General features: G+C 39.5%; 1 protein-coding gene across 1 annotated transcript in view; it reads left to right on the top strand.

The window, feature by feature from the left end:
- ANO10 (anoctamin 10) overlaps window positions 1-27,773 on the top strand; it is a 62,830-nt gene that overhangs the window by 30,117 nt on the left and 4,940 nt on the right. Inside the window, exon 12 of the mRNA XM_081345076.1 lies at window positions 703-819. Within this exon, the coding sequence (XP_081201202.1) occupies window positions 703-819 (117 nt within the window). The remainder of the gene's footprint in view (window positions 1-702; window positions 820-27,773) is intronic.

Raw genomic sequence — 27,773 nt, 5'->3', positions numbered from 1 at the left:
TCTGGCAATGGTAAGGGGAAATGAAAGCTCAAAATCCTTGACATATGTGAATTGTGTTTCATGCAGCTTGAACCCACAAGCCAGGTCCACCATGCCAGATTTTTACAATTTGATTTTGAATACATATACTTTAAAAGTTGTCTGCTTTTAAGACTACAATTGTAAAATAATTATTTCAAATTTTCTGCCCTTATGTGAAAACTTTGCTATCTTCACAGCCTAATTGAGCAAATTTATTATTTATTATAAATAATTATATTATTTCAGAGCCAGTTTGATGTATCGGTTAAGGATAAAAACTGGGAATGTGTGAGTTCTAATTCTATCTTAAGTCACAAAGACAGCTGGGTAACTTTGGGCTGGTCACTTTCTCAGCCCTGGGGAGGAGGAAAGGCAAACTACTTCTGCAAAAGCCTTGCCAAGAAAATTGCAAGGACTTATCCAGGCAGTCTCCAATTGAACAGACCAATTGAAGAGAAGAAAATAATAAGTATATAGACTTCTATATGAATATCCAGAGGAATCTGCCATAGAGATTTTTTTTCTTCTTTCTGCAAGTAGTTCAGAAACATGGTTCTTCAAATTATGATGGTTCAATTAGGCTTATTATTAGCTGCTGAACTAAAGAGTGAATATTTCAGCACAGTATCAATATACGAAGATCTCAACCCTGAATGCTATTTTATTCTACTTTTTCCCCAGCATTTAGCCTTAGCAGTGAAGTTTCTTATGTCCTATGTGATTGCTGACAAACCCCGAGATATTCAGATAAAGGTGGCAAGGCTAGAATTTGAATCTTTGGAAGCACTGAAACAACAGGTAAGGACTCTAATACGGGCAAGACAAATGCGGAAAACTATATTGCTTTTCTTAACTAATTAATTAATTAAATTATGTGACAATTACTCATTTGTTTAAAAAATGTATGATGGTCGCAGCTGTTCAATTTTTAATTTTTAAATAATAATCTATAATATGTATCTGCATATGTGTCTGTAAGTCTACATGCATATGTCTCTATTATAACCCTTACATGACAGTAACAGGGAATACTAAGAGTGTTAAGGTTAATTAATAGGAGCTGTGGTGACGCAGTGATTAGAATGCAGTATTGCAGGCTGACTGCCCACAGCCACAACCTGTGACGTGCAACTGTTTTAAATACATGCCAGTTGCCAAGTGCTGAATTCTGATCATGTGACCATGGGATACTGCAATAGTTGTAAGTGTAAAAACTGGTCGTAAGTCACTTTTCAGTCATTTAATATTTTTTGTTGAACTAACACTTCCCATTTATTCACTCTTGAAGTACGCTTGAAATAATTAAGGATGTAATATAAAATAATTCTGCATTCTAAACTATGCTAAACCATCCAGGGCCAAACAAGGAGCTTAACAAATGTTTTAACTGAATATAGTCAGCTATTTTAGTTTTCAAAATATCATTACATATTAATTAGCCAATATTTTAATTATTAATTTTCATCTCAAGATTTTAAAAAAAATATCTCGCTTTGGATAAGTAGTTCCTCTGTCAAACAGTTATTATTTCTGAAAAACTTTTTCTAGGATACAATAGGAATCTGTTATTTTGTAACATAAATATGTATTCTTGGATAATATGTAATAATTTAACTTTTCATACATGTGAAATATTGGTTCTGATTGATTCTGATCAGCTTTCTCACCTAGGATTGTAAGATACAACGGCTTCTTAAAAAATATTGGAGAGCTTTGAGGGAATCTGACTTTTTGCTATCTAATCATTTGTTTCAGCCTTTAAAATTTCCTCTTTTCTTTTTTATTACTCTATTGTTGGAAGAGGGAAGGGATTTTTGTTTATTTGTTTGTTTGAAAACAACACTTTTTTAACACATTCATTCACGTGATAAATGATGTGTGGGAATAATATGTGGAACACAGAGCAACAAGAACAATCAATGGAAGTAAAAGGCAACATGGCCCACAACAGGAATCTGGGCAGAGCAAGAGGTTCAGAAGAGATTCTCTCTATTTGGAATGGAGGGGAAGGAGAAGTACTTTTAGATTTGCAAGATTCTGTTAATATAACTTTATAATAAAGTAGAATTAGTTGACCTGTCTTCATATATCAAATTTTATTAATTTTATCAAGATATAAGATACAAAGGAAAATAAAAAGTAATGGAAAACTAGGGGAAAGGAAAAAGGAAAAATGTGGGGTGGAAAGAAAGTAAAAAAAAGTGTTGACTTCCAACACACTTTTGACACAGTAGAAAAAAATAACAATAACCTCAGCTTTTTACTTTTATACAATATATTGGCCATTTCTATACTAACAAATGTGTCTAATCAACAAAAGCAAAAGCAAATTTTCATTTTTCCCCATCACAAGCGCACAGTCCAGAAGCAGTTTCCAAATAGTAACAAAATTAAATATATTCTCTTCTTTGGATAAAAGAATCAATTTAACAATCTCTGCTTTTTCTTGCTGTGGGAAATAATATATATTACTATTTTCTCATTAATAGTTATAGATTGTCATAATTTATATTAATAAAATGTAATATATTCTTTCAAACGTTTTAACCCTAAAGGAAAAAAATACTTTTTCTAAATTTTGAAACATTAATCTTTTCCTTAAAATCATTTCTAAAATCGATAAGTTATAACACATCTTTTTTAATTTTACTCTTTGTTTAGCTTCCGCTTAACATACATACATTAAAATTCATTTTCAATAATATTTTACAAATTTAAAGATAACTCAAACATTATATATAAAGGAGAAAATACGCTTTATTTTTAAACCCACTTTATAAACCCAGAACCCAAATCAAAAAACTAAATTAAAACTTTCTTTGATATATCTATCTATCTCTCTATATATATCTATATCTATCTATATCTATATCTATATCTATATCTATATCTATATCTATATCTATATCTATCTATCTATCTATCTATCTATCTATCTATCTATCTATCTATCTATCTATCTATCTATCTATCTGTATCCAATAAAATCCCAACTAACTACAATTAACTCATTAAGTTTAAACCTCTCCCTCCAATTTATACTCATGCAATAGGATTTTTTTCTTCTCTTTGTTGTTAGTTGCGAAGTCATGTCCGACCCATCGCAACCCCATGGACAACGTTCCTCCAGGCCTTCCTGTCCTCTACCATCTTCTGGAGTCCATTTAGGCTCACGCCTACTGCTTCAGTAACTCCATCCAGCCACCTCATTCTCTGTCGTCCCTTCTTCTCTTGCCCTCAACCTTTCCCAGCATTAGGCTCTTCTCTAGGGAGTCCTTCCTTCTCATTAGGTGGCCAAAGTATTTGAGTTTCAACTTCAGGATCTGGCCTTCTAAAGAGCAGTCAGGGTTGATCTCCTCTAGGACTGACCGGTTTGATTGCTTTGCAGCCCAAGGGACTTGCAGGAGTCTTCTCCAGCACCATAGTTCAAAGGCTTCAATTCTTTGGCGCTCAGCCTTTCTTATGGTCCAACTTTCACAGCCATACGTTGCAACTGGGAAGACCATAGCCTTGACTATGTGCACTTTTGTTGGCAGGGTGATGTCTCTGCTTTTTAGTGTGCTGTCTAGATTTGTCATGGCTTTCCTCCCCAGGAGCACGCGTCTTTTAATTTCTTGGCTGCAGTCCCCATCTGCAGTGATCTTGGAGCCCAGGAAAATAAAATCTGTCACTACCTCCATTTCCTCCCCATCGATTTGCCAGGAATTGAGAGGGCCGGATGCCATGATCTTGGTTTTCTTAATGTTTAGTTTCAACCCAACTTTTGCACTCTCCTTCTTCACCTGCAGCAAGAGGCTCTTTAGTTCCTCTTCACTTTCTGTCATTAGAGTGGTATCTGCATATCTTAGGTTGTTGATATTTCTTAATTTCTTAATCTTAATTCCAACTTTTGATTCATCTAGCCCTGCCTTTCTCATGATGTGCTCTGCATATAAGTTAAACAAGCAGGGTGACAGTATACAGCCTTGCCGGACTCCTTTCCCAATTTTGAACCAATCAGTGGTTCCATGTCCAGTTCTCACTGTTGCTTCTTGACCCACATATAGGTTTCTCAAGAGACAAATTTATTTATTTATTTATTTATTTATTTATTTATTTATTTATTTATTTATTTATTTATTTATTTATTTATTTATTTATTATTGGGATTTATATGCCGCCCTATCTCCCAAAGGACTCAGGGCAGCTAACAACAATAACATATAATAATGCAGAAGTTAAAAGAAAAATTAAATTAATGGCCCTGTAGAATAAATGATGGTCTGGTACTCCCATCTCTTTAAGAACTTGCCACAGTTTGTTGTGATCCACACAATCAAAGACCTTAGCATAGTCAATGAAGCAGAAGTAGATGTTTTTCTGGAACTCCCTAGCTTTCTCCATGATTCAGCGTATGTTGGGAAATTGATCTCTAGTTCCTCTGCCTCTTCGAAATCCTGCCTGTACTTCTGGTAGTTCTCGATCCACATACTACTGGAGTCTAGCTTGTAGGACTTTAAGCATAACTTTAGTAGGATGTGAAATGAGTGTAATGGTGTAATAGTTTGAACATTCTTTGGCACTGCCTTTCTTTGGAATTGGAATGTAAACTGATCTTTTCCAATCCTGTGGCCACTGTTGAGTTTTCCAAATTTGCTGGCAAATTGAGTGTAGCACTTTTACTGCATCGTCTTTTAAGATTTTGAATAGTTCATCTGGAATACTGTCACCTCCACTAGCTTTGTTGTTGCTCAGCTCGAGATCAGTGACCACTTCATCGTGGTTATCAGGGACGTTAAGCTCGTTCTTGTATAGTTCTTCTGTGTAATTTTGCCACCTCTTCTTAATCTCTTCTTCCTCTGTTAGTTCTTCTCTTTAAAAGTATTTAAAGTAGTAACCATTCATATTTTTGAATTTGATTTCAATAATATTTTACAAACTTTGGGATTTATTCATACATATAAAAAGACAGAATACAAACATTTACAAACCCATTTTATAAATAAAATTACATTAAAACGTTCCTTCCATACATATGTCAGACTTGTAAAGATCCATCCTAACTCTGATGAATTCATTTTATTTAAGTCACTCCCTCTAGCTTATCCTTCTCAGGAATGTCTTTTAAGTCCCATTTCCTGAAGAAATTCTCAAGTTTGTTAATATCCAGGAAAAAAAACCCCAAAGTTCTATTAAAAATTGTAGATTAACCTGAAGCTCTTCCACATAGAATAAAAGTTTTTTCTTCTCTGAAATGTCTATAAGATCTCTTTTTCTGAAAGAATTCTCAATTCTCTATGAAGAAAAAGTCTCTAACTTGTCCTCTTAAGAGTTGTAAATTTTCTCGAAAGTCTTATTTCAGTTGTGCTAAGAGGGTTGTATTCAAACCATTGTTGTAATAGAAGTTGGTGTCAGATTTGTATTTCAAAATTGCAGTTAAGTTATTTGTATTGTCAAATATTTGTGAAGTTATCTCATTGGATTGATAATTTTCAACACCTAATTACACCTCTTGCTCTATTTTATATTATCTTTAATACCAATTTGATTTACAAAATAAGTTATTCTTTGTAAAGACATTTGAAAGACTTCCATAAAAACAAACTCAAGCTCAGGTTTAAATATATTCGTAGTGGTCAAAAAGTTATTTTTATTTATTTTTTCTTTTTCTAGCCAATCACAGTTGGCTAGAGCTACAGATTATTTTAAAAGTAGTGTAATAGAACTACAATTTTCTATCCTTATACTTCATCAAAATTAAGAAGAAACTACTCCACACTTCCTTACTTTAGCTTTCATCCAGCAACCCTTTTCCTTGTTCTTTAACAATAAAGAAGTTTTAAAATGATGCAGAGCTTCAAAAGGGAGTAACAGGCTGTGACTAAAGAGAGCTTCTTTTAGCTAATAAAAATAATAGTCTCATAAATTGCTTAAGAAATGAAAGGCATGGCTTATCATCCATTTGAAAAATAAATTTTGAAACAGCTGTTTTGTCCAATAATAAAGTGATCACAGCCCACCCAGCTATTGGCTCACCAGCTGCTTTGAAGCACAACTCCTAAAGCTATTTGCAGACTGTTGCTGTACGGAGGATCTAGTGGGATGATTCTAGGTCTCTCCCTAACCTAGGAGAGTCAAAGACGAAAGGGAAATCTATTCCTTTTGTTAGTGAGTTGAAAAAAAAAAACAATTCAGAGAGAGAGATTCTCTCTGGGTGTGTCATATCACAGGAAATCAAATTAGTTCACCTGTCATATTTCCCATTTGACCTTCCTCATAAGGCTGACATGTATCCATGTTTTTCACATGATCTCCCATGGGGAGAGCATATTCTACTGTTGAAAACTATTAGTTTGGGATAATATCTATTTTTCAAACATAAGTTCATGTTTCCCTTTAATATTTATGATGTTCACCTTAATCAGTGGTGTACAGGCACAGAAATGTCCAACATATACATTGCCTATCAGTTCTAGGCTTTTTTAAAAAAATACATATTTCAATCTGATCCTTCGTTTGTGTTTCTATTTCAAAGTTTTTATTAGTTTCTCAGAATATAAAATACTAAGAAAAATGAAAATAATAGGAAACTAGGGAAGGGAAAAGGGGAGAGGAGAGAGTGTGGAGTAGAGGGGAGAAAAAAAACCTGTTTTCTATTTTTAGCAAACTACAAAATAATAACATTACAGCCTCAATTTTTTACTTTTATAGAGTAATATATACTTCTACAACAGCAAACCTATCTAATCAATAAAACCAAAGTTTCATTTTTTTCCATTTCAAGCACAAAATCCAGAAGCGGTTTCCAAGTGGAAACAAAATTAGATAAAATTGAATAAAACAATCAATTTAACCATCTCTACTTTTTTCCATGCTGTGGGATGTAATATATATTTGTATTTGCACTTATTAATCTTTATAAATTATCATCATTTATATTAATAAAACGCACTATGCTCTTTCAGATCCTTTAACTTTAAAGGAAAAAAACTTTTTAAATCTCCATTTTAAAACTTTAAACCAGGTGTCCCTAACCCCTGTTCCGTGGACCAGTACTGGGCTGTGGCATGCCAGCAATCGGTCCGCACACACAAGCAAAGCCCCGTCTATGGGATGCAAGCAGCACACAAAACCACGCCCCTTCCAGTCCATGGGAAAACATCTCTCCATGGAACCAGTCCCTGGTGCCCAAAAGGTTGGGGATCTCTGCTCTAAACTATTCTTTGAAAATATTTCTAAAATCAATATATTTTAGCACATCCTTTTAACTTCATCTTAGCATATATACTTTCATATTCTCTTTCAATATTATTTTATAAGTTTTAGTAATTACGGTACTCAAACTTTATATATAAAGGGGGAAAAAAGAGAAAAGACCCTTTCCAAAACAATTTTATAAACACAAAACTACATTAGAGCTTTCTTTCAATTACGTATATTAGACCAGTAAAAATCCATCCTAACTGCAATAAGGTCATTAAATTTAAGTCACCCCTTCAGCTTATCCTCATAAAATAAAATTTCTTCTCTGGAATGTTTCTCAAGTAATTATAAACTTCTTTTCTTTTCCAAGAGATTCTCAACCTTATCAGTATCTATAAAGAAAACGTCCCAAACTTGTTCTCTCGAGAGTTGTAGATTTTCTTGGAACTCTTCTTTCAACTGCACTGGAAAGTTTGTATTTAAACCATCGTCATAATAAAGACTGGTATCAGGTTTACATTCCAAAATTGCTGTTAAGTCCTTAAAACCGTTACATACTTATGAAGTTGTCTCAGTGATTTGGTCACTTTTTTACACATAATTGCATCTCTGAATTACTCATCTTTCTTCCAATTACTTAACTAGTTTGTTCCTCTTGCTCTTATTTTATAACATCTTTAGAACATAATTGATCTATAAAGTGAATCATTGGCCCTATCTTATAGAATCCAGGTTTCTTCATTTTCTTAACTCCCTCTTATGGTCAAAGAGTAGATTTTTTAAAAAATAAATCAATTAATCTAGCTAATTCAGAATTCATAAAAATTTGAAAGTTTCAGCCACTCACAAGAAAACAGTCCAGAGCTACAGATTACTTAATAATAATAAAACAATGCCACAACTTTGTATCCTTATGTTTCTCCATCAAAGTTTTAAAAAATGACACTCCACGCTTCCTTATTGTAGCTTGCCTCCAGCAACCCTCTTTCTTGTTGTTTAGCAATAAAGGAAGTCTCAAAAGTGGTGCAGATTTTCAAAAAGGGTCATAGATTATGGCTAAAAAGAGTCTCTTTTAGTTCAATAAAGATAATAATCCCATAAAATGAGTAAGAAATGAAAGGTATGATTTACTGTCCATTTGAAAACTAAATTTCAAAATAGCTGCTTTTTCAATAGCAAAATGATTGCAACCTCCCCCCCCCCCCAGCTGAATGGCTCAATGGCTGCTCTGAAGTACAGCAACCAATACTTCCTGCAGACTGTGGCTGTATGAAGGAGTTGTGGGTGATTCTGTGACTCTCCCTAACCCAAGAAAGTCCTATAAACAAAGGGAACATGCTTTCCTTTTTATTACTTGAAGAAGCTTCAATCCGGAGGAAACTCCCTCCAGATTGGTTGGCCATGTTCATTGGAAGCTGCGCCTCCTTGGTTTATGTTTGTTACTTGCAATAACGTAATGCTCTATGTCTACTTTAGACAATGCTTAAAAAATTATTGTGAAGTGGCTAGGGAATAAAAAAATTACTATTAAAACATCTTAATACTATCAAAAATCTTATTATTAATTTGAAGAATTTAAACCTATTGCAATAGGTAGAAGTAGTGCTCAGTTAACAGTTGTTAAGTAAGACATCAAATGACTCAAACAGGCTTACGACCTTATTTCTGCCACTGTCACTAAGCAAGACATCATGTAACCATGAATTGCAATTTACATGTTTTACTATTAGTTCCTCAGTTGACTGCTTGCAGGAAGTTCCCTCTGAAGTGCACAAGTAGCAATCCTGTGACTGCAAGCTGCGGCAACAGAGATAAATACCTGTAGGTTACAAATCACCCGAATCTTGATCATGTGACTGTGGAGATTCTGTAATGGTTGTAAGTTGAACTGATCAAGAGGTTACTTTTTCAGCACCATTGTAATTTTAAATGGTCACTAAACAAGGCAGTCATTAAATGAACACTATCTCTACACATAAACCCACTTGATTTTGCTTTGGTTTGTAGCATGTTATTTAAAGAATACAATATTTGGATGTTAAATTGTTCCTTGTTAAGATTTAATAACTAATGAATAGAACAGGGCTTTTCAACCAGTGGTACGGGTACCACCTGTGGTACATTGGCACCTGGCAGGTGGTACGCGGCCATCCTAGAAAAGTGGTAATGGGGGAGGGGAATGAGCTGAACCGGTGGCAGGACCGCACAAGCCTGAACAAGAGATGGCTGGAGGTGCAGGGCTATCAGGGCTCAGTGGAAGCGCTAGGATCAGTGCTGCTTTCCAGCTGATTGGCACCTCTTCGGGGCTGTCAGGGCTCAGTGGAAGTGCAAGGATCAGCACCAGGATCCAGCTGGAGATAGGGGCTGATCCTGGCACTTCTGCTGAGCCCAGAAGCTCCAATCAGCTGAAATGTTGCAGCATCTCCAGAGTCTTGTGATTTACATTCAGATGCTTGGCAACTGATTCATATTTATGATGGTCACAGTGTCCCAGGGTCATGTGAAGTGACCAAAACCTGCTGCAATGACCCAGCAGATGAGGGGAAATAAAAACCACCCCACTGTACTCCCGCTGCCAATCCTCAACAGAAATGTTCACAACAATGAAAACCTTGGACAGGAGGAAGAGCATGCCGGGCAGGCAGGCAGGTGTTTTGCTTGGCTGTGGCTTGGGGGGCACTTTTTTCAGTGCCATTGTAACTTCGAACAGTCACTAAGCAAACTGTTGTAAGTTGAGGACTACCTGTAGTTTATCACTTTTTTCTTTTCTTTTTTTGGTCATCAAGTTTTTGACACCTTGTTAGGCAACTGTTGGTACTCAGATATTGCCATATCCTAAAAGTGGTACAGTGGCTGAAAAGGTTGAAAAGCCCTGGAATAGAAGGCATGTAAAAGAATAATATTTGTTCACCACACGTTTGGGACAAACTATCTTACTCCACAATATTAAAGCAAAAATATCCCCAGATATTTTATAATTCTTTTTATAATATTTGAGTACTACATTATCACTTCATTGTCTTTCTGCTATTATTGAATCATCCCACTGATACCAACATTATTTTCACTCATCAAGTAGACTGCACCAGGTATTCGTAATCTTTCATAACAGCTCTCTGACCCAGGCTATTAATATCTATGCCTGAGAGATGAATAAAGTAGCTGAGAATAATAATGGCCAAGGTCATCTGGAAAGTTCTCAGGCTGTTAATAAGATACCACAGTTCTTTATCATTTAAAATGATAAATATTGTGAAAATAATATTGTTAAAAACAAGCAACTCTTCAGTGCAGTTGTAACTTGTTTTTAACTTGCTTAGGTCTTACATTAATACATTACATTTGCAACATTGTACAATAATTTGTGTTAAAGAAACAACCAATATTGACCAGAGGTTTTATAATTGCTTCTTTTTTGATGGAAGGAGAGACATCCTGCATAGAATGAAGTGCTTGCCATAATTTGTATTGTAAAGCTAATAATTAAAATCTGATTTTTAAAAAGATGAAATAATTTGTTGAGGCATGCTTATCATATATAGGGTTGAAGATTCACTCACTAATATTAACTGAAATCTTTGAAAACTTGGTAAACCAATGCAAGTCAAGATTACCAATACTAGGTTTCAGCTATGCTTAACAAAAATAAAATCTTAGCATACAGTCATGTAAAAAAGTCACCCCATCTCCTATAACCACCATCACCAGGGGGTGAGGGGATGAGTTAATTTTCTATGGAAGTCAAAGAGGATTTTTTCCTTGTTTATTATTGGTTTTATGAGGGTATAGTATGTTAGTTTTATGCATAGTATTTTAATCATTAATACGGTTAATACTTTTTGGTACTTACATAGTATTTTTTGTGTATTAGTAAGGTTAATATTACTAATGTATTAGTAAGGTTAATAATGGTCTTAAAGATGGTTTGTTTGTTATGGATTCTATAGGTAAGTATATTATAATAAAACCTTTTAGATGATTAGGTTGAGGATACTGAGCCAATATAAAGGTTAAGGTTATTTAAAGTAATAAATACAAAACTGATGTTATATATGTACAATGCTCTTATTGGAGAGGATGAAAAATCTGTCTGAAATTGGATGGCAGGTTTTCTTACATTAGAGGGAAAAGTTCTAACACAATTATGCTATTGGGAAAGAGATTAATATAGTAACAATGCAAGTGTCAACTCTACAATGAGTGTAGCTCCAGCCATCTTTCTTGTCGCATTCTAGGTTGCCACATGCAAAGGAGGGAGGGAGGTTTCACAGACTCTTCGCGAGGCTAAACAATATTCTGTTCTGTGGGAACCAAGGTCATCTCTTACTCCTGGGACTAGGGACAGGGCGGTGTATTAGAAAGCACGCCAAACATTTCTATTAGGAAACATAGTAAAATACATATTCTCAAGGGTGGCCCATTGTACATTGTAACTGGCTAATTTTTAGTGGGAAATTCAGACATGGTTTCACTTTTGACCGTGCCAATACTTTGTAACCAATAAACATGTTGTTTGAGGAATTCACAAGCCTCAGAGTTCTGCTTTATTCGTCTCTGTCTATTGCAGGGGTTCCCAACCAGGGGTGCGAGATGATATTCCAAGGGGTGCAAAAACTTGGGTTTTCAAAATTATACTGTATATGCATAATTTGTTGCTGTTATTTTGAATTTTTGTAAGGGGTGCGAAAATATATCAGAAGTGTTCTAGGGGTGCGGGGTATAGAAAAGGTTGGGAACTACTGGTCTATCGGAACCATAACAGCAAGTACCATATATACTTGAGTATAAGCCGAATTTTTCAGTCCACTTTTTTGGGCTGAAAACTCCACTTCGGCTTATACTCCAGTCAACAAAAAAAAAGAACTGTCCCTTCGTTTGGAACAGGCTGCTGAGAGAAGGGAGGGCTGGGCTCCGCACGGGCCGTGGGTCCGGCGTTCGCCCGCCGAACAGCTGATGGGCGCGGGCGTGGCCGGGCTGTCTCCGGAGCCGGGTTCCACCGGCGTTCAGCGTTCGCCCGCCAAACAGCTGATGGGCGCGGGCGTGGCCGGGCTGTCTCCGGAGCCGGGCGGGTTCCACCGGCTGGGCTCCCCACGGCTGCCTCAGCAGTTGGCGCGGCCGCGGGTCCGGCGGGCGTGGCCGGGCTGTCCCCAGAGCTGGGCGGGATCCACCGGCATTGGGTGTTCGCCCGCCGAACAGCTGACGGGCGCGGGCGTGGCCGGGCTGTCCCCGGAGCCGGGCGGAATCCACCGGCATTGGGTGTTCGCCCGCCGAACAGCTGACGGGCGCGGGCGTGGCTGGGCTGTCCCCGGAGCCGGGCGCCTTCCACCGGCGTTCAGCGTTCGCCCGCCGAACAGCTGACGGGCGCGGGCGTGGCCGGGCTGTCCCCAGAGCCGGGCGCCTTCCACCGGCATTCGGCGTTCGTCCGCCGAACAGCTGATGGGCGCGGGCGTGGCCGGGCTGTCCCCAGAGGTAAACTTCGTGACCCACCCAGCCCATGCATAAAACAGAAATGAAAAGTCTTAAAAAAGTTTTGCGCGGTTAAATAAACAGCATTTGCATATTGTTTCTCCACGGAGCACCGACAAAATTCGCTCGAATTAAGGAACGTGGGGAGCTAAAGAATCGGGCTATAGGGAATGTCTGGCATGACGGGCAACCCTGGGAAACACGAGGACTGTAGTGCAGTGGCGTAGCGTGGGGGGTGCAGGGGGGGGCCGGCCGCACCGGGCGCAACATCTGGGGGGGCACGACCGGCGGGCTAGGGCAAGGCTGCTCGCGAGCGAGGGGTATCTGTCCCTGCGCCGACACAGAAACGCTTCTCTCTCCGGGTGGGGGAAGGCTCGGCGGCTCCCTGGGTCTATATACGCCTCTGTATGCGCACGCCGCCTCGCGCTCCCGCGAACGAGAAAGAAAGAACGGCAGCGTCTGTGAGCCTCGCCAGCGGCGGCGTTCCTCGGTGTGGGCGTGCCTGCGTCTTTGGGTGTGAGGCTTTTGGAGAGGCTGCCTTTGGCTCCTGGTACTTGCAGCCGGTTTAAAAGAAATGAATTCTCGCCCGCTTTCACAGACTTGTTCTTTTACACCGGCTGCAAGTACCAGGAGCCAAAGGCAGCCTCTCCGAAAGCCTCACACCCAAAGACGCAGGCACGCCCACACCGAGGAACGCCGCAGCTGGCAAGGCTCGCAACATTTGGGGGGGGCGCGACCGGCGGGCTAGGGCAAGGCTGCTCGCGAGCGAGGGGTATCTGTGCCTGCGCCGACACAGAAACACTTCTCTCTCCGGGTGGGGGAAGGCTCGGCGGCTCCCTCTGTATGCGCACGCCGCCTCGCGCTCCCGCGAACGAGAAAGAAAGAACGGCAGCGGCGGCGCCCCCGGAGAAGCCTACCCCGAGGCTGCGGCCGATTTTTCCTTCTCCAGGCCTCTGCCGCCCGTTTCTGTCTGACACACACACACACACACACGCACGCACGAGGGGGAGAAACAACGCTCTGGGCGGCAGAGGCCTGGAGAAGGAAAAATCAGATTACCCCTTCCACACGTAAAACTTCCAGTTTAATTACAAAGGAAGAAGAGAGAAACTTAGATCAACAGCTCACCTTCATTTCCTCTAGGTCGCAAGGGGAAAAATAAAAATCAAAGATCCTTGGAAGTAATGGTTGGAAAAGTTTGCAAGTCTTTGGGAAAGTTCAAGAAGTGAAAGGAATACCCTCCTCTTGAAAGACCAGATAAGGCAGACAGGGAGATGAAGAGTTCAACCGAGTTTCCTCTTTTGTTCAGGCATCTGCACCCGCTGCTTTTAAACTCGCCGGGCGCTGCAACGGCACCCGTTTTCCCCGGCGAGTTTTCCCTACCTGGCCCCTGCAGAATCGCGGCGGCGCCCCCGGAGAAGCCTACCCCGAGGCTGCGGCCGATTTTTCCTTCTCCAGGCCTCTGCCGCCCAGAGCGTTGTTTCTCCCCCTCGTGCGTGCGTGGGATGAGGCGAGAAACCAACAGCCTGCGTCCGTCTCTCTTTATGTATATTTCTGTATATATCTTATCTCGGGATCTAGACCTTTCGAAGGAGAAGGGGCGGCTGGAGTTCGTGAGTTGCTGTGGGACCCAAGGGTTGGGGGAAGAGAGATGGGAGGGAAAAGGGGAGAAACCTGCCGCTGGCTAGTTCTTTGTCTGATCGGGGAGCCTGAACAAAAGAGGAAACTCGGTTGAACTCTTCATCTCCCTGTCTGCCTTATCTGGCTTTTTGAAACGCACCACCGGCTGCTCCGTCCAGAAGCCCAGATTCGGGAGGGCTGCTTGGCTTCCACTTGAGCCCATCTATGTCCGCGAGCCCCCCCCCCACTACCCCTAGACCTCCGCCGCCGCCGGAGGCTGGATCCGCGCTCCGCAGCGGCAGGGCGTGGATCCAGCCGGCGGCAGAGGCTTGTGGAGCACGGATCCAGCCTCCGCCGGCATGCAGGCAAATCCTGCTAAAGGGCTTTCCCCCCCCCACTGGATCCGCGCTCCGCAAGCCTCTGCCGGCGGCAGGGCGCGGATCCAGCCGGCGGCAGAGGCTTGCGGAGCACGGATCCAGCCTCCGCCGGCATGCAGGCAAATCCTGCTAAAGGGCTTTCCCCCCCCCCACTGGATCCGCGCTCCGCAAGCCTCTGCCGGCGGCAGGGCGCGGATCCAGCCGCCGGCGACAGAGGCCTGCCTGCTTCTTTCCGCCGCGGAACGAAGCAGCCTGCCTGCTTCTTTCCGCAGCGGAACGAAGCAGCCTGCCTCCCCAAACCTCCCCAAAAGAAGCAGGCAGGCAAGGCACGGAGATCCGGAGACCTGCCGACGTTTGGGGAGGTTTGGGGAGGTGCCCAAACCTCCCCAAACGTCAGCAGGTCTCCGGATCTCCTCCCCAAACCTCCCCAATCATCAGCAGGTCTCCGGATCTCCGTGCCTTGCCTGCCTGCTTCTTTCCGCAGCGGAAAGAAGCAGGCAGGCAAGGCACGGAGATCCGGAGACCTGCCGACGTTTGGGGAGGTTTGGGGAGGTGCCCAAACCTCCCCAAACGTCAGCAGGTCTCCGGATCTCCTCCCCAAACCTCCCCAAACGTTGGCAGGTCTCCGGATCTCCGTGCCTTGCCTGCCTGCTTCTTTCCGCTGCGGAAAGAAGCAGGCAGGCAGGTCACGGAGATCCGGAGACCTGCCGACATTTGGGGAGGTTTGGGGAGGTGCCCAAACCTCCCCAAACGTCAGCAGGTCTCCGGATCTCCGTGACCTGCCTGCCTGCCTCTTTCCGCAGCGGAAAGAAGCAGGCAGGCAAGGCACGGAGATCCGGAGACCTGCTGACGTTTGGGGAGGTTTGGGGAGGTGCGCGCGCACCTCCCCAAATCTCCCCAAACTTCGGCAGGTCTCCGGACGGCGGCGGCTTGGGAGAGGTGCGCGCGATCCTGGAAGCACCGAAGCCTCGGCCGCGCGCAAGTCCTCGGTAAGCTCCGGGCGGTCACTTGCTTCGCGTCTCCTGAGGGAAGGGGGGGCGACTGGAGCGGGCGTGTTTCCTCGCCTGCTGGGCGCCGCGATTTGCCCGGGGAACGCGCGGGCCCCGAATGGCAGCGTGGAGCAAGGAAGCGGACAGCCAGGGCTTCCCCGAGAGCCGCGGCCACACAGGGTATTCCTGTGTATTCAGGCTTGCAAAATGGCGGATCGAGCCTCTGCTGGCGGCGGAGGCTTGCAGAACGGCGGATCGGCTTATACTCGAGTCACGAACTTTTTCCAGTTTTTGGGGGTGAAAATGGGGGTCTCGGCTTATACTCGAGTCAGCTTATACTCAAGTATATACGGTATATATTTAATGGGCATTTTATTAAATTGAGGATTTTTGAATTTGATATTGCTCTTATTAATTTATATGGGCCTATAAAATGATCTGGAATTATTTGATGTGACTGTGTGTGGCAAGAGGATATGATGTAGCATTTATTCATTTGCTTTTTCGTTTGTTTGTTAAATTTATTTGTCTTTTATCTTGCATTGGGCTACTCTAGGCAGCTTACAATAATAAAAAGGAAGAAAATGAAAGAGTCTAATTGAAAAGTTGTTTTGACAGCATAGAAGATCTTGTCCACTTCCTTAGATTCAACAGGGTCAAATTGCTCCGAAATTGCTGGGCAAGACATCTTTTGATTGATAGGTTATTTAGGAAATTTAGTTTGTATAATGGCCTACCATGTTTTTCCTTAGCTAAATCAGATTACCATTTGAAGAAGGTTGTTTTAAGTATCTGATTTGCAAAAAAAAAACCAAAACATTGGACCAATATTTTATTAGCCACTATTGGCAGAATGAAAACATAATTGAATATTACCTCTTATATGCTAAGTTGGAAAGTTACTATATATTTCCATTGCAATGAGGGCAAGTGCTTGGAACAACATTTAGCAGGAAAGTTATTTTATTTTTTCAGCCATTCCTTAAGGGATTTATTGGAAAATTGAGAGTCATTGCCATGTCCACTTTTGGTTGAGGTTCAATCTTCTGAGATGGTCTCATATTATACTCAAGCTCCTTATAGTACAATTAAGACTAGATAGTAGATTTTAGGATAATTTTTCTACCTAAATCCTGAAGCAGCAAAGCAGGCCCAAACCATAACATTTCCACCATGATGCTTTACCATTGGTATCAGATTCTTCTGGTAACATGTCTCTTGATACTATGGACAAATAACTATTTTTTCCTCATATTTCCCTTATGTTCTTTCTTGGCAGCAGAGGTTTCCTCCTGGCACACTTTCCATGTACTGTAGATTTAATTTGTGCAGCTTTTTTCTAATGGTAGAGTCATGCATTTTGACATCAGTCATAGTGAGAGGTACCTGTAAATAACATGATGAAATTCTGAGGTTTTTAGAGACTCATTTCAGCATCTTGCATTTTGTGCTTAGGCTGACCTTGTTGGGATGGCCAGGGCCTGGGCAACATGACAACTGTTTGAAATCTTCTCCACTTGTAGGTGATCTTCCCAACAGTTGAAAAATTGATGTCCAGTTGCTTGGTGATCTTTTAAATCTCTTCTCAGACTCAAAGGCATCTTTAAACTTTCTGAAGGCCTCAAAGAGGCCATCATACTTTTCTATCTAAACATGATGGTACCACTTCAACAACAAAGAGGCAATCAAACTAAAAGTCTTAATTATAACAGGTTCCTCCCAGGTACTTTCTAGTGATGTCCTAATTATTTGTACATTATCTAGTGCATCTGATTCTAATTTTTGAAGTAGTGATAAATGTATTTATGCATTTATTTTTTCCATATGAGAAATTTGTGTTTATGTTTATTTAACTTGAGCAATAGACTACAAAATGTAAATTATGTATGATATCTATCAATCAATTTGTTGGAACTGAAGATCAAATATCTGCATATCTTGAAGTCAAAAATGTCAATGATTTACTTACTTTTTCACATGATGGTATGTAACCTATTTCTTTTTTGAGCTTTGTGCAACTTGAGAGTAATAACAGGAAATGTGCGATAACACCAAGTGTATTTTTTAGTTATAAATATAGCTTTATAATGAGGGATAATTGAGTATTAACATCATAAGCAAAAGGGTTTCAAATATGTGAGAATGTTACACAATCAGCTATTTGCTCTTGAAGGAAAGAAAGGCTTTAAGGAAATTGGGGTATATTTTTAGATTGTTTGGCTTCTTTTGTTAAGCTGAAGCTGAACAGATCATTGTAGGTATATCCTAAAGCAGATGATCATCTTTGATTGATTAGTATCTGACAGAATTTGATTTTTAAGTTAGTTTAAAATTAATAGCTATCACAAGTTGTAATGCTGTGAAAAACATGAACAGTAAACAACAAAATGATAAAGATGTTACAGTTGGTGAGTCTAGAACTAGTGGGGCTCAGACCAGTTATAATAATTATGTAAACATTCAGTAGATATATCTAACTTTCATAACCAGGAAAAGTAAAGCAGAAGTCTCATTAGACTTTTCAGAGTAATGAGTAATGATATGAGGAAATGAATATTTAAATTCTGGAGCAATCATCTAAATTGGGCACCAGGGACTGCTTCCATGGAGAGAGGTTTTTCCACAGACCGGAGGTGGCGTGGCTTCACCTGCTGCCTGCATCCTGTGGGTGGGGCTCTGCTTGTTTGTGTGGCCTGGTTTCTGGCATGCTGTGGATCGGTGCCAGTCCACGGACCAGGGGTTGAGGACCCCTGATCTAAAGAGAGAGCTTTATGCTGTATTTTGCTGTAGGCAGTTTTTCTTGCTTCTTTACAATAAAGCAAATCCCCATTATAAGCAAGTTTGAATATCTGGTGAGTTGTGGGTTGTTGTATTGTCTGATGTCTGAGCCTTGTCTGAAGGCCTTGTCTGAAAGTCAGAGCCTCTATAACAAGTTGTTTCTATTTCACCAGTACTGGTAATCATTTAGCAGCTTTCACCTAGTGAGCACACTGGGAGAAAGACTGCTGAAGAAAGTTCCATGAGTTTTTGAATGATAAGAAGGATAGGTTTCAAGCTTTCTCTCATAGTGACCAGTTAGATTAGTTATATGACAAACCCGGAGAAGAATCATGCAAAAGGGGAGGATTCTAGATGCTAATTTGTGAATTTGCCATTAATCATATGGAGGAAGTACTGATTCAACATTTTGCTGTTGTGAGAATACTGGAGATGCTTGCAAGGTAACTTAAATGCATCCTGGAAGGTCTGGAAAATACACATGTAGTTACATAGAAGCGTCTTGAAATAATCACTTTTCAGAGAAATTTGTAGTTACTATCAGAATAGCTGTTGATTTGCATTCTGAGCTGTAGAGGTTGATTTTACTATTATTCTCAAGCACTAGACACCACTGTATAAATTACAAATCTCTTCTTTTAAAACATACTGAACATAGGCAGTTGAGGCATCCACTAAAAATACCTCTTTCAACTTGCCTGGATTGAGTTTTATTTTGATTTGACACGTTTTTTTTCAAGGAAGGCAGACCTCTGATTCAATCTGAAGAATAGCATGACTTTCAGTGCTTATTATGTATCCCAATTGGGGAAGAAACAGAGTGAAAGATTTACAAAAAGAGAAAAAAAATAGTGCCTACAACCATTTAGTTCACCTAATCCAGTGAAGTAGTAACTACTGTACTAAATGCTGCCCAGAGCTCTGGTTGTTTAGATTGGAGGAGAGGAATTCAAAACTTAAGGATAACTGCATTGGTGTGTTGGACTGTTGCTGACCTCTAATGGAAACATGCTTAGCTGTTAGCTCCAGCTAAATTCATTTCCACTGAATGATATGCCAATTTATGTGGTAAAATGTAATTCAAAATTTAACAACTTCAGTGTGTGACAGATGGCAAAAGGGATTTTTTGTGGTAGCATTAGATCTCAGATAAATATCTTTAACCTATGTCCATGCCATGAGACTTTTTAAATTTTAAAACCCACAGAGAATCATATGGCCACCTGTTCTGCATGACTAGTAATACATCAAAGTCTTAATTGTAGGATATGCTAGAGAGAAAAGTTATATATCTGTTCAGTTGACACTGCATGACTTTAGCCCTTATATAATGTAATAATATATTCACTGTTGTGGTCACACCGCTGCATCCTACACTGTCTGAATAGTGTTATTTCTTTGTGCGGTTAGAACTGTTTCTTTCAGTACGAAAATATTTCCTTTTTATTCACAGTAAGCTCATCTGACTGTAAACAGCAACTTTGCCTCAGGCAGTCAAAATAATCCACTTGTGTATGCGGTATTTTTAAGCAGATCTTAAATATGTAGGCTAGTTCTCATGTTAAGGATATTCTTGATAACTTGTTTGAAGATAACTTGCCAAGTTTTTTAAGTACTTGGATTTTTGTTGTAAATCAATAATAACATGGGTAAAAAGGACTTACTACTACATGGGTAGAAAGCATCCATGCGTGTTTTTTTGTTAAGCTTAGAAATTTTTGAAAGCTTTTTTACTATAGTTTAGTTCTCTCTCTTTCTGTTTTATACTACTTTTAAACAAACCTGGTTCTTGTGAGAAGACAGGCATTTCTGCTGCTTGATAAGTGTTGACTGTTTGGATAAATTTATGGAACCATCCAACCTGGTGCCCTCCTACTCAAATATTGAATTATGATTTCCATTATCCCTGACCATTTCTCTTTATTTTCTGGGTGTGCTGAGAATTGTTCTAAACAAATGAATTGTTCAAGCCAAATGATTTTAGAAAAGACAGCCTTAATCTTTTCATTTCTTTGCAGCGTTGGCAGTTGAACTGCCACCTTTATATATAAAAAACTAGATAAGGGCTGACACATTTTTTACATATGTATCAGGGAATAAGGCTTTGAAGCTGTCAAAAAAGATTTTTACCTTTGGGATAATATATACAATACTTGAGGAGCAAGCAGTTGCAACCATGCACAGAAATAATTAAAAGAAGTATACAGGGAGTGCAGAATTATTAGGCAAATGAGTATTTTGACCACATCATCCTCTTTATGCATGTTGTCTTACTCCAAGCTGTATAGGCTCGAAAGCCTACTACCAATTAAGCATATTAGGTGATGTGCATCTCTGTAATGAGAAGGGGTGTGGTCCAATGACATCAACACCCTGTATCAGGTGTGCATAATTATTAGGCAACTTCCTTTCCTTTGGCAAAATGGGTCAAAAGAAGGACTTGACAGGCTCAGAAAAGTAAAAAATAGTGAGATATCTTGCAGAGGGATGCAGCACTCTTAAAATTGCAAAGCTTCTAAAGCGTGATCATCGAACAATCAAGCGTTTCATTCAAAATAGTCAACAGGGTCGCAAGAAGCGTGTGGAGAAACCAAGGCGCAAAATAACTGCCCATGAACTGAGAAAAGTCAAGCGTGCAGCTGCCAAGATGCCACTTGCCACCAGTTTGGCCATATTTCAGAGCTGCAACATCACTGGAGTGCCCAAAAGCACAAGGTGTGCAATACTCAGAGACATGGCCAAGGTAAGAAAGGCTGAAAGACGACCACCACTGAACAAGACACACAAGCTGAAACGTCAAGACTGGGCCAAGAAATATCTCAAGACTGATTTTTCTAAGGTTTTATGGACTGATGAAATGAGAGTGAGTCTTGATGGGCCAGATGGATGGGCCCGTGGCTGGATTGGTAAAGGGCAGAGAGCTCCAGTCCGACCCAGACGCCAGCAAGGTGGAGGTGGAGTACTGGTTTGGGCTGGTATCATCAAAGATGAGCTTGTGGGGCCTTTTCGGGTTGAGGATGGAGTCAAGCTCAACTCCCAGTCCTACTGCCAGTTTCTGGAAGACACCTTCTTCAAGCAGTGGTACAGGAAGAAGTCTGCATCCTTCAAGAAAAACATGATTTTCATGCAGGACAATGCTCCATCACACACGTCCAAGTACTCCACAGCGTGGCTGGCAAGAAAGGGTATAAAAGAAGACAATCTAATGACATGGCCTCCTTGTTCACCTGATCTGAACCCCATTGAGAACCTGTGGTCCATCATCAAATGTGAGATTTACAAGGAGGGAAAACAGTACACCTCTCTGAACAGTGTCTGGGAGGCTGTGGTTGCTGCTGCACGCAATGTTGATGGTGAACAGATCAAAACACTGACAGAATCCATGGATGGCAGGCTTTTGAGTGTCCTTGCAAAGAAAGGTGGCTATATTGGTCACTGATTTGTTTTTGTTATGTTTTTGAATGTCAGAAATGTATATTTGTGAATGTTGAGATGTTATATTGGTTTCACTGGTAAAAATAAATACTTGAAATGGGTATATATTTGTTTTTTGTTAAGTTGCCTAATAATTATGCACAGTAATAGTCACCTGCACACACAGATATCCCCCTAAAATAGCTATAACTAAAAACAAACTAAAAACTACTTCCAAAAATATTCAGCTTTGATATTAATGAGTTTTTTGGGTTCATTGAGAACATGGTTGTTGTTCAATAATAAAATTAATCCTCAAAAATACAACTTGCCTAATAATTCTGCACTCCCTGTAATTCCTGATACAAAAGTTTTTCTCATTCTCAAATAAAAGTTGTAACCGGCTATAGCTGCAGTGAAGAAATTCATAAGCTTCCAGTATATTTCAGTTTACTTGGTTATCTTCTCATTTGGAAGATATCTAAGAATGCTCTCCATTAGGTAAAGGTAAAGGTTCCCCCGCACATGTGTGCTAGTCGTTTCCGACTTTAGGGGCCGGTGCTCATCTCCGTTTCAAAGCTGAAGAGCCAGCGCTTGTCCGAGGACGTCTCCGTGGTCATGTGGCCGGCATGACTGGACGCCAAAGGCGCACGGAACGCTGTTACCTTCCCACCGTAGTGGTCCCTATTTTTCTACTTGCATTTTTACGTGCTTTCGAACTGCTAGGTTGGCAGAAGCTGGGACGAGTAACAGGCGCTCACTCTGCTACGCGGCACTCGGGATTCGACCTGCCAAACTGCCGACCTTCTGATCGACAAGCTCAGCGTCCTAACCCACTGAGCCACCGCGTCCCTTGCTCTCCATTATATAAATATAAATACTCTACTTCTGATATAAACTGTAGATTGCAGAATGAAATACGGTATTATGATAATCTCCCATTTTGAAAGAATGGTGCAGAATGCATGTATAAAGGGAACCACAGTATCTGAATATGACAGTGCATTAAAATTCCAGCCAAACCCAGTACACCTCAAATAACTCTTGATAGTATTTTTTTTAAAAAAATATTTCATAATATGCTAAAAGGACTAAACTTAAAAATATTTTGGAAACATATATACACTGAAACATATTTCTGTTATAAATAATATGTCAGCTCTACAAATGAGCATGGCTGCAGCCATTTTCCTTCTCATTCTAGGTTGCCACATAGAATGGAGGGAAGGGGGTTGCCCAGGTGCTTCGTTAGTCAAAATAATATTCAGTCCCGTGGGAAGCAAGGTCATCGGCTGATCTTGAGACTAGGGACTGGGTGTTGCATAAAAAGCTAGCCAAATAATTATATTAGGGAACATAGTTGCTTGCATAGCTTTTATGGGTGGGACATCTAAATTTGTATTGGAAAATTGTTACTTGTGTATCCAGACTTGGTCTCACTCTTGACATGCCCGATACTTTGTAACTAATAAACATGTTCTTTGAGGAATTTGGAAGCCTCAGAGTTCTGTTTTATTTCTCTCTGTCGGAATCATGATATAATATTTAGTATCATGACTAGATTTCTCCAATATGCAAATAGCAATAATTCCCAACTTCAGAGATTAGAATACCGAATCTGTGTACTTCTTACCTTCTTGAATGAAAGCAGATACCCACAGGCAAATCTCATACGTGTATGTGAAATGGGCAGCTATATAAATGGTCCAAACAAAGAAATTGCTATCCACAGGAGTTTGTGAATTCAGTAACAGTTTCAAAACTTAATTTATATGCCACTGTAAGGTACTTTTATTATACACTAGAATATTGGATATAATAAAGGAATTGATTTAACGTGCTCATTCTTATCAGAGAACACATTCAATTTGATTTAATTATACATATATAAAGAATTCAAATTGTTTGGAAATATGCTATTTTTTAATGAACATCATTCTTTAAATAGTCATAGACTTCTAACTAAATTGAATAACTTACATCGCTCATTTTAGTTATAACATTCAAAATGCCTGGCTCTCAGGGATTTTTATGTAATAGGTAGAAAATGTATTGTATTTTAGAGGAACGCCCAAAGCATACTAAAACAAAAAGAGAAAGCTCTCAAAATAGCAAGACTGTTTGGTGAAATGTGTAGGTGAGCTGAATTTAGGGGACCTTTGCTGTTATTTGTACTTATGTTGGATTGATGATAAATTCAGTTTGCACTTGGAGTAAAGAAACTTCTTTCTGTAATATTTTTAATACTCTTTACCTAAGATGATGTTAATATTCTTCCTTATAAAATTGATATTTGACACATTTGTTTCCTATCTTAGCTCTCTGTACAATTGTACGATTAAATTATTTTCCTCTAATTTTTCTAGTCTGTTCAATCAAAATAGGAGTGAAAATGATGTGAAGTCAGAAACCTCCTTTTTTGTTTCTATATTTATACTAGACTAGGCTAGGTTAAGGTAGGCTGGAATGGAATGGAATGGAATGGAATAGAATAGAATAGAATAGAATAGAATAGAATAGAATAGAATAGAATAGAATAGAATAGAATAGAATAGAAGAATAGAATAGAATAGAATAGAATAGAATAGAATAGAATAGAATAGAATAGAATAGAATAGAATAGAATAGAATAGAATAGAATAACAGAGTTGGAAGGGACCTTGGAGATCTTATAGTCCAACCCCTTGCACTGGCAGGAAACTCTACCATTTCAGACAAATGGTTCTCCAATCTCTTCTTAAAAACTTCCAGTGTTGGAGCATTCACAACTTCTGAAGACAAATTGTTCCACTGATTAATTGTTCTAACTGTCAGAATATTTCTCCTAGGTTGCTTCCCCTCCGTCCATTGCTTCTTGTCTTGCCCTCAGGTGCTTTGGAGAATAGCTTGACTCACTCTTCTTTGTGGCAGCCCCTGAGATATTAGAACACTTCTATCATGTCACCCCTCGTCCTTCTCTTCATTAAACTAGACACTTCCAATTCCAGCAACTGTTCCTTGTATGTTTTAGCCTCCAGTCCCCTGATCATCTTTGTTGCTCTTCTCTGCACTCTTTCTTGAGCCTCAACACCTTTTTTACATCATGGTGACCAAAATTGGATGCAGTATTTATGAAGAGAGTTTTACCATACAGGCAATGGAAGCATGCTTTGTATCATACCTAACAGACTTAAAGCCACTGAAGGCTTTTTTATAGCATTACTAGAAGAAACAAGTCTCTGTTCTTTTTTCATACCCATACCACTTTCTATTCCTTGATAAAGTTGAATGAGATGTAGTAAAGCAGTAGCTCTTAAAGGACTGAGCCCATTTAAGCTGCAGTGGGATAATTTTAGTAAAGGCTATCATGACTAGAAAGCATTTACGCTACTGTTTCCTGAAATAATAAAATATAAACAATATCCCGGTAAACACAATATATTTTTATAATTTATTTTATCTCTACTAAATTATGATTTTTATTATTACCAGTCCAAATAAACCCCTGCAGATTGAAGTTTGTATATTGTAATCTACCTTAGTAGTACAGTGTAAGATGGTAGATTGATTTTTTACATTTCCCAGTCTAGCGTGAGATTGGTCCAGAGTTACTCAGATGGCTTACATGCCTAAGGGAGGATTGAATCTGTTCCTAGTCCCATCATTGACTACCACGATTTAGATGCATGGTAGAGTAAAGAGTATGGAATATTAAATTTTCAAAGTAGTTTTTCAGATGATTCAGGTTGTATGAACATGACTCTCCAGGTTAGTGTTGAGCAGGCTCGGTTTCCAAGGAAACAATCTGTTATCATCATGAGAAATTAGAGAGTGTTAAAAAGACAAGATTGCCTTCTGAAAGCACATGATTATATTTAACATTTTATGACCATAGTCATTGAAAAAATTATTTTAGATACAGAAAAGCTCTGAGCTTTGGCAGTATGAAAAGCTCTGAGCTTTGGCAGTATGATGCTGTAATATATGTATGTTCAGAAATAGCTAATTGTAAGAAGTAATACAGAATAAAACTATAATTGAAGATACAACTGTTGCTGTAAAATTGGTTAAAATTAATGAATTCATGTAAACTTTATAATGTGGCAAGATCTCTCACAATTCTGTATAAACCAACAATAATCCTAACTCCAGATTTTTGCTATATATTTTACTATTTTATCATTTATAGTAGAATTTATAGTTATCCCCTATTATTTGGATGTCACTCACTGTCATTAGATGGAGAAAAACGGGTAAAGGAAAACTCCTTGTGTAACAGACAATAGCCTTGAAGGACAGTGGGAAGGCAATGATCAGAAAAAGCAGCTTAAATTCATTTCAAGAAACTAACTGGATAAAATGTCTCAGGCAGACTTCTCTCTAATTCACATGAAGATTAAGGACTACACTTTATTTTCATGTGTACTATAGTTCTTCTAATAAAAGTAGCTCAACACCTATACAGCATTGATTTCTTAGCCTGATTTACTCTATAAATATAATAACTTTAGCCCACCTCAGCGGCAGGCTGCTATCCAACAGAGCCTATTATGAGGAAATATTCTCAGTTGTAAAGAAGTTCAGAGGTGGCCTTGGAGAAGGAATTCAACAATTCCTTAGGTAAACACCGTCATAATCCTGGAAAGAATCAGTAAAATAGAATGATAATAGAAGAGTCAGGGGAATTCCACTGCCAACCCTGAAACAGCATCAAGGAGCTCACGCAGGGAGATTGTTAAATAACAATCAGGCTGGTGTACTATCCAATTCCAATTGATCTGTAGAACCCAACTTAGGGAAAAAGATCTCACATCTATCAATTTGTGGAACAGCATTTCTGAAAGATGTAAGATTTCCAAATGACAATGGTCAGATCCCACCCTTGCCAGGAGTCTCACCTGATGCTAGGCACATTTTTGAGAGGGGAACCCCCTCTCCCTGGTCCAGGCCAGGTCTCAGAAATACATGCCAGACCAGCCCACCCATCTGAGATTAAATCACAGGCTGACTAGCAGTGGCCAACTTGCTGCAACCAACTTGCATCAGGACAACTTGCTGCACAACAAGACTTAAACTAATATCGAACAAATAGAATAGAATGATTAAAGAAAGGATGCCAAGGGAGGGACAAGATAAAATGTGAATGACAAAAATTAAAATACTTTTTAATTATTTTAAATAATTAAATTGAATTGTTGAATTGTCCTGCAGTGAGTTCTCCCTCAGTGAATTGGCAATGGTGAATTGGCTGCAGTGAGTTGTCGCATGCCAGACATAGCAGAGCCTCCAAAAGCCTGATAACTAGATACTGGGATAGAGACCAGAACATAAGTTCAAAACAATGCACCAGCCCCCTGTTCCTCAAAGTGGCGTATCCCTGACCTCCCCTTATATCTTCCATATCCATCACTACTGTGATATTATACCGCATCCCTTTTAATATTATTTTCTGGAGATATAATTGTAAATACTTTTTTCTGTATAATTTTGGTGGATTTCAAACTTACTTATTCTATACATCAGTTTGTTTTCAAATAAAGCTCTTAAAAGTATGCAATACCTTTTTATGAAATGCTCATTCTGTAAAATGGAACAAGAGGATAAGATGCATCATATACGTTTAACTGATTTATATCCATTTGCTTTGTCAATATGTTTTGAACAGCCAATTGTACAATAAGTGTAATATATGAGAGACATAATAATTTTGGATAAGTTAGGAGACTTTTTAATCAAGCATATATTCAATTTATCTTATCAAAAAGCTCATTCAAAGTGTACTAGAAGAGAATTTTGATAAATTGCCATGTCGTATATTATTTTTTGGTCTCCTTTGGTGAGAAGAGAGAGGTAATTAAGAGGTAATTTTATAACAGATCGACTAAATCTTTCAAATATGTGCATATAAAAAACTAGAACCATTAGAAGCTGTACAACAAACCTTCTG

This window comes from Vipera berus (genome assembly GCF_964194415.1).
Source record: "Vipera berus genome assembly, chromosome: Z".
Taxonomy (NCBI): domain Eukaryota; kingdom Metazoa; phylum Chordata; class Lepidosauria; order Squamata; family Viperidae; genus Vipera; species Vipera berus.
Note: the sequence above shows the minus strand (reverse complement) of the source record. Positions and strands in the feature narration are given on the sequence as shown.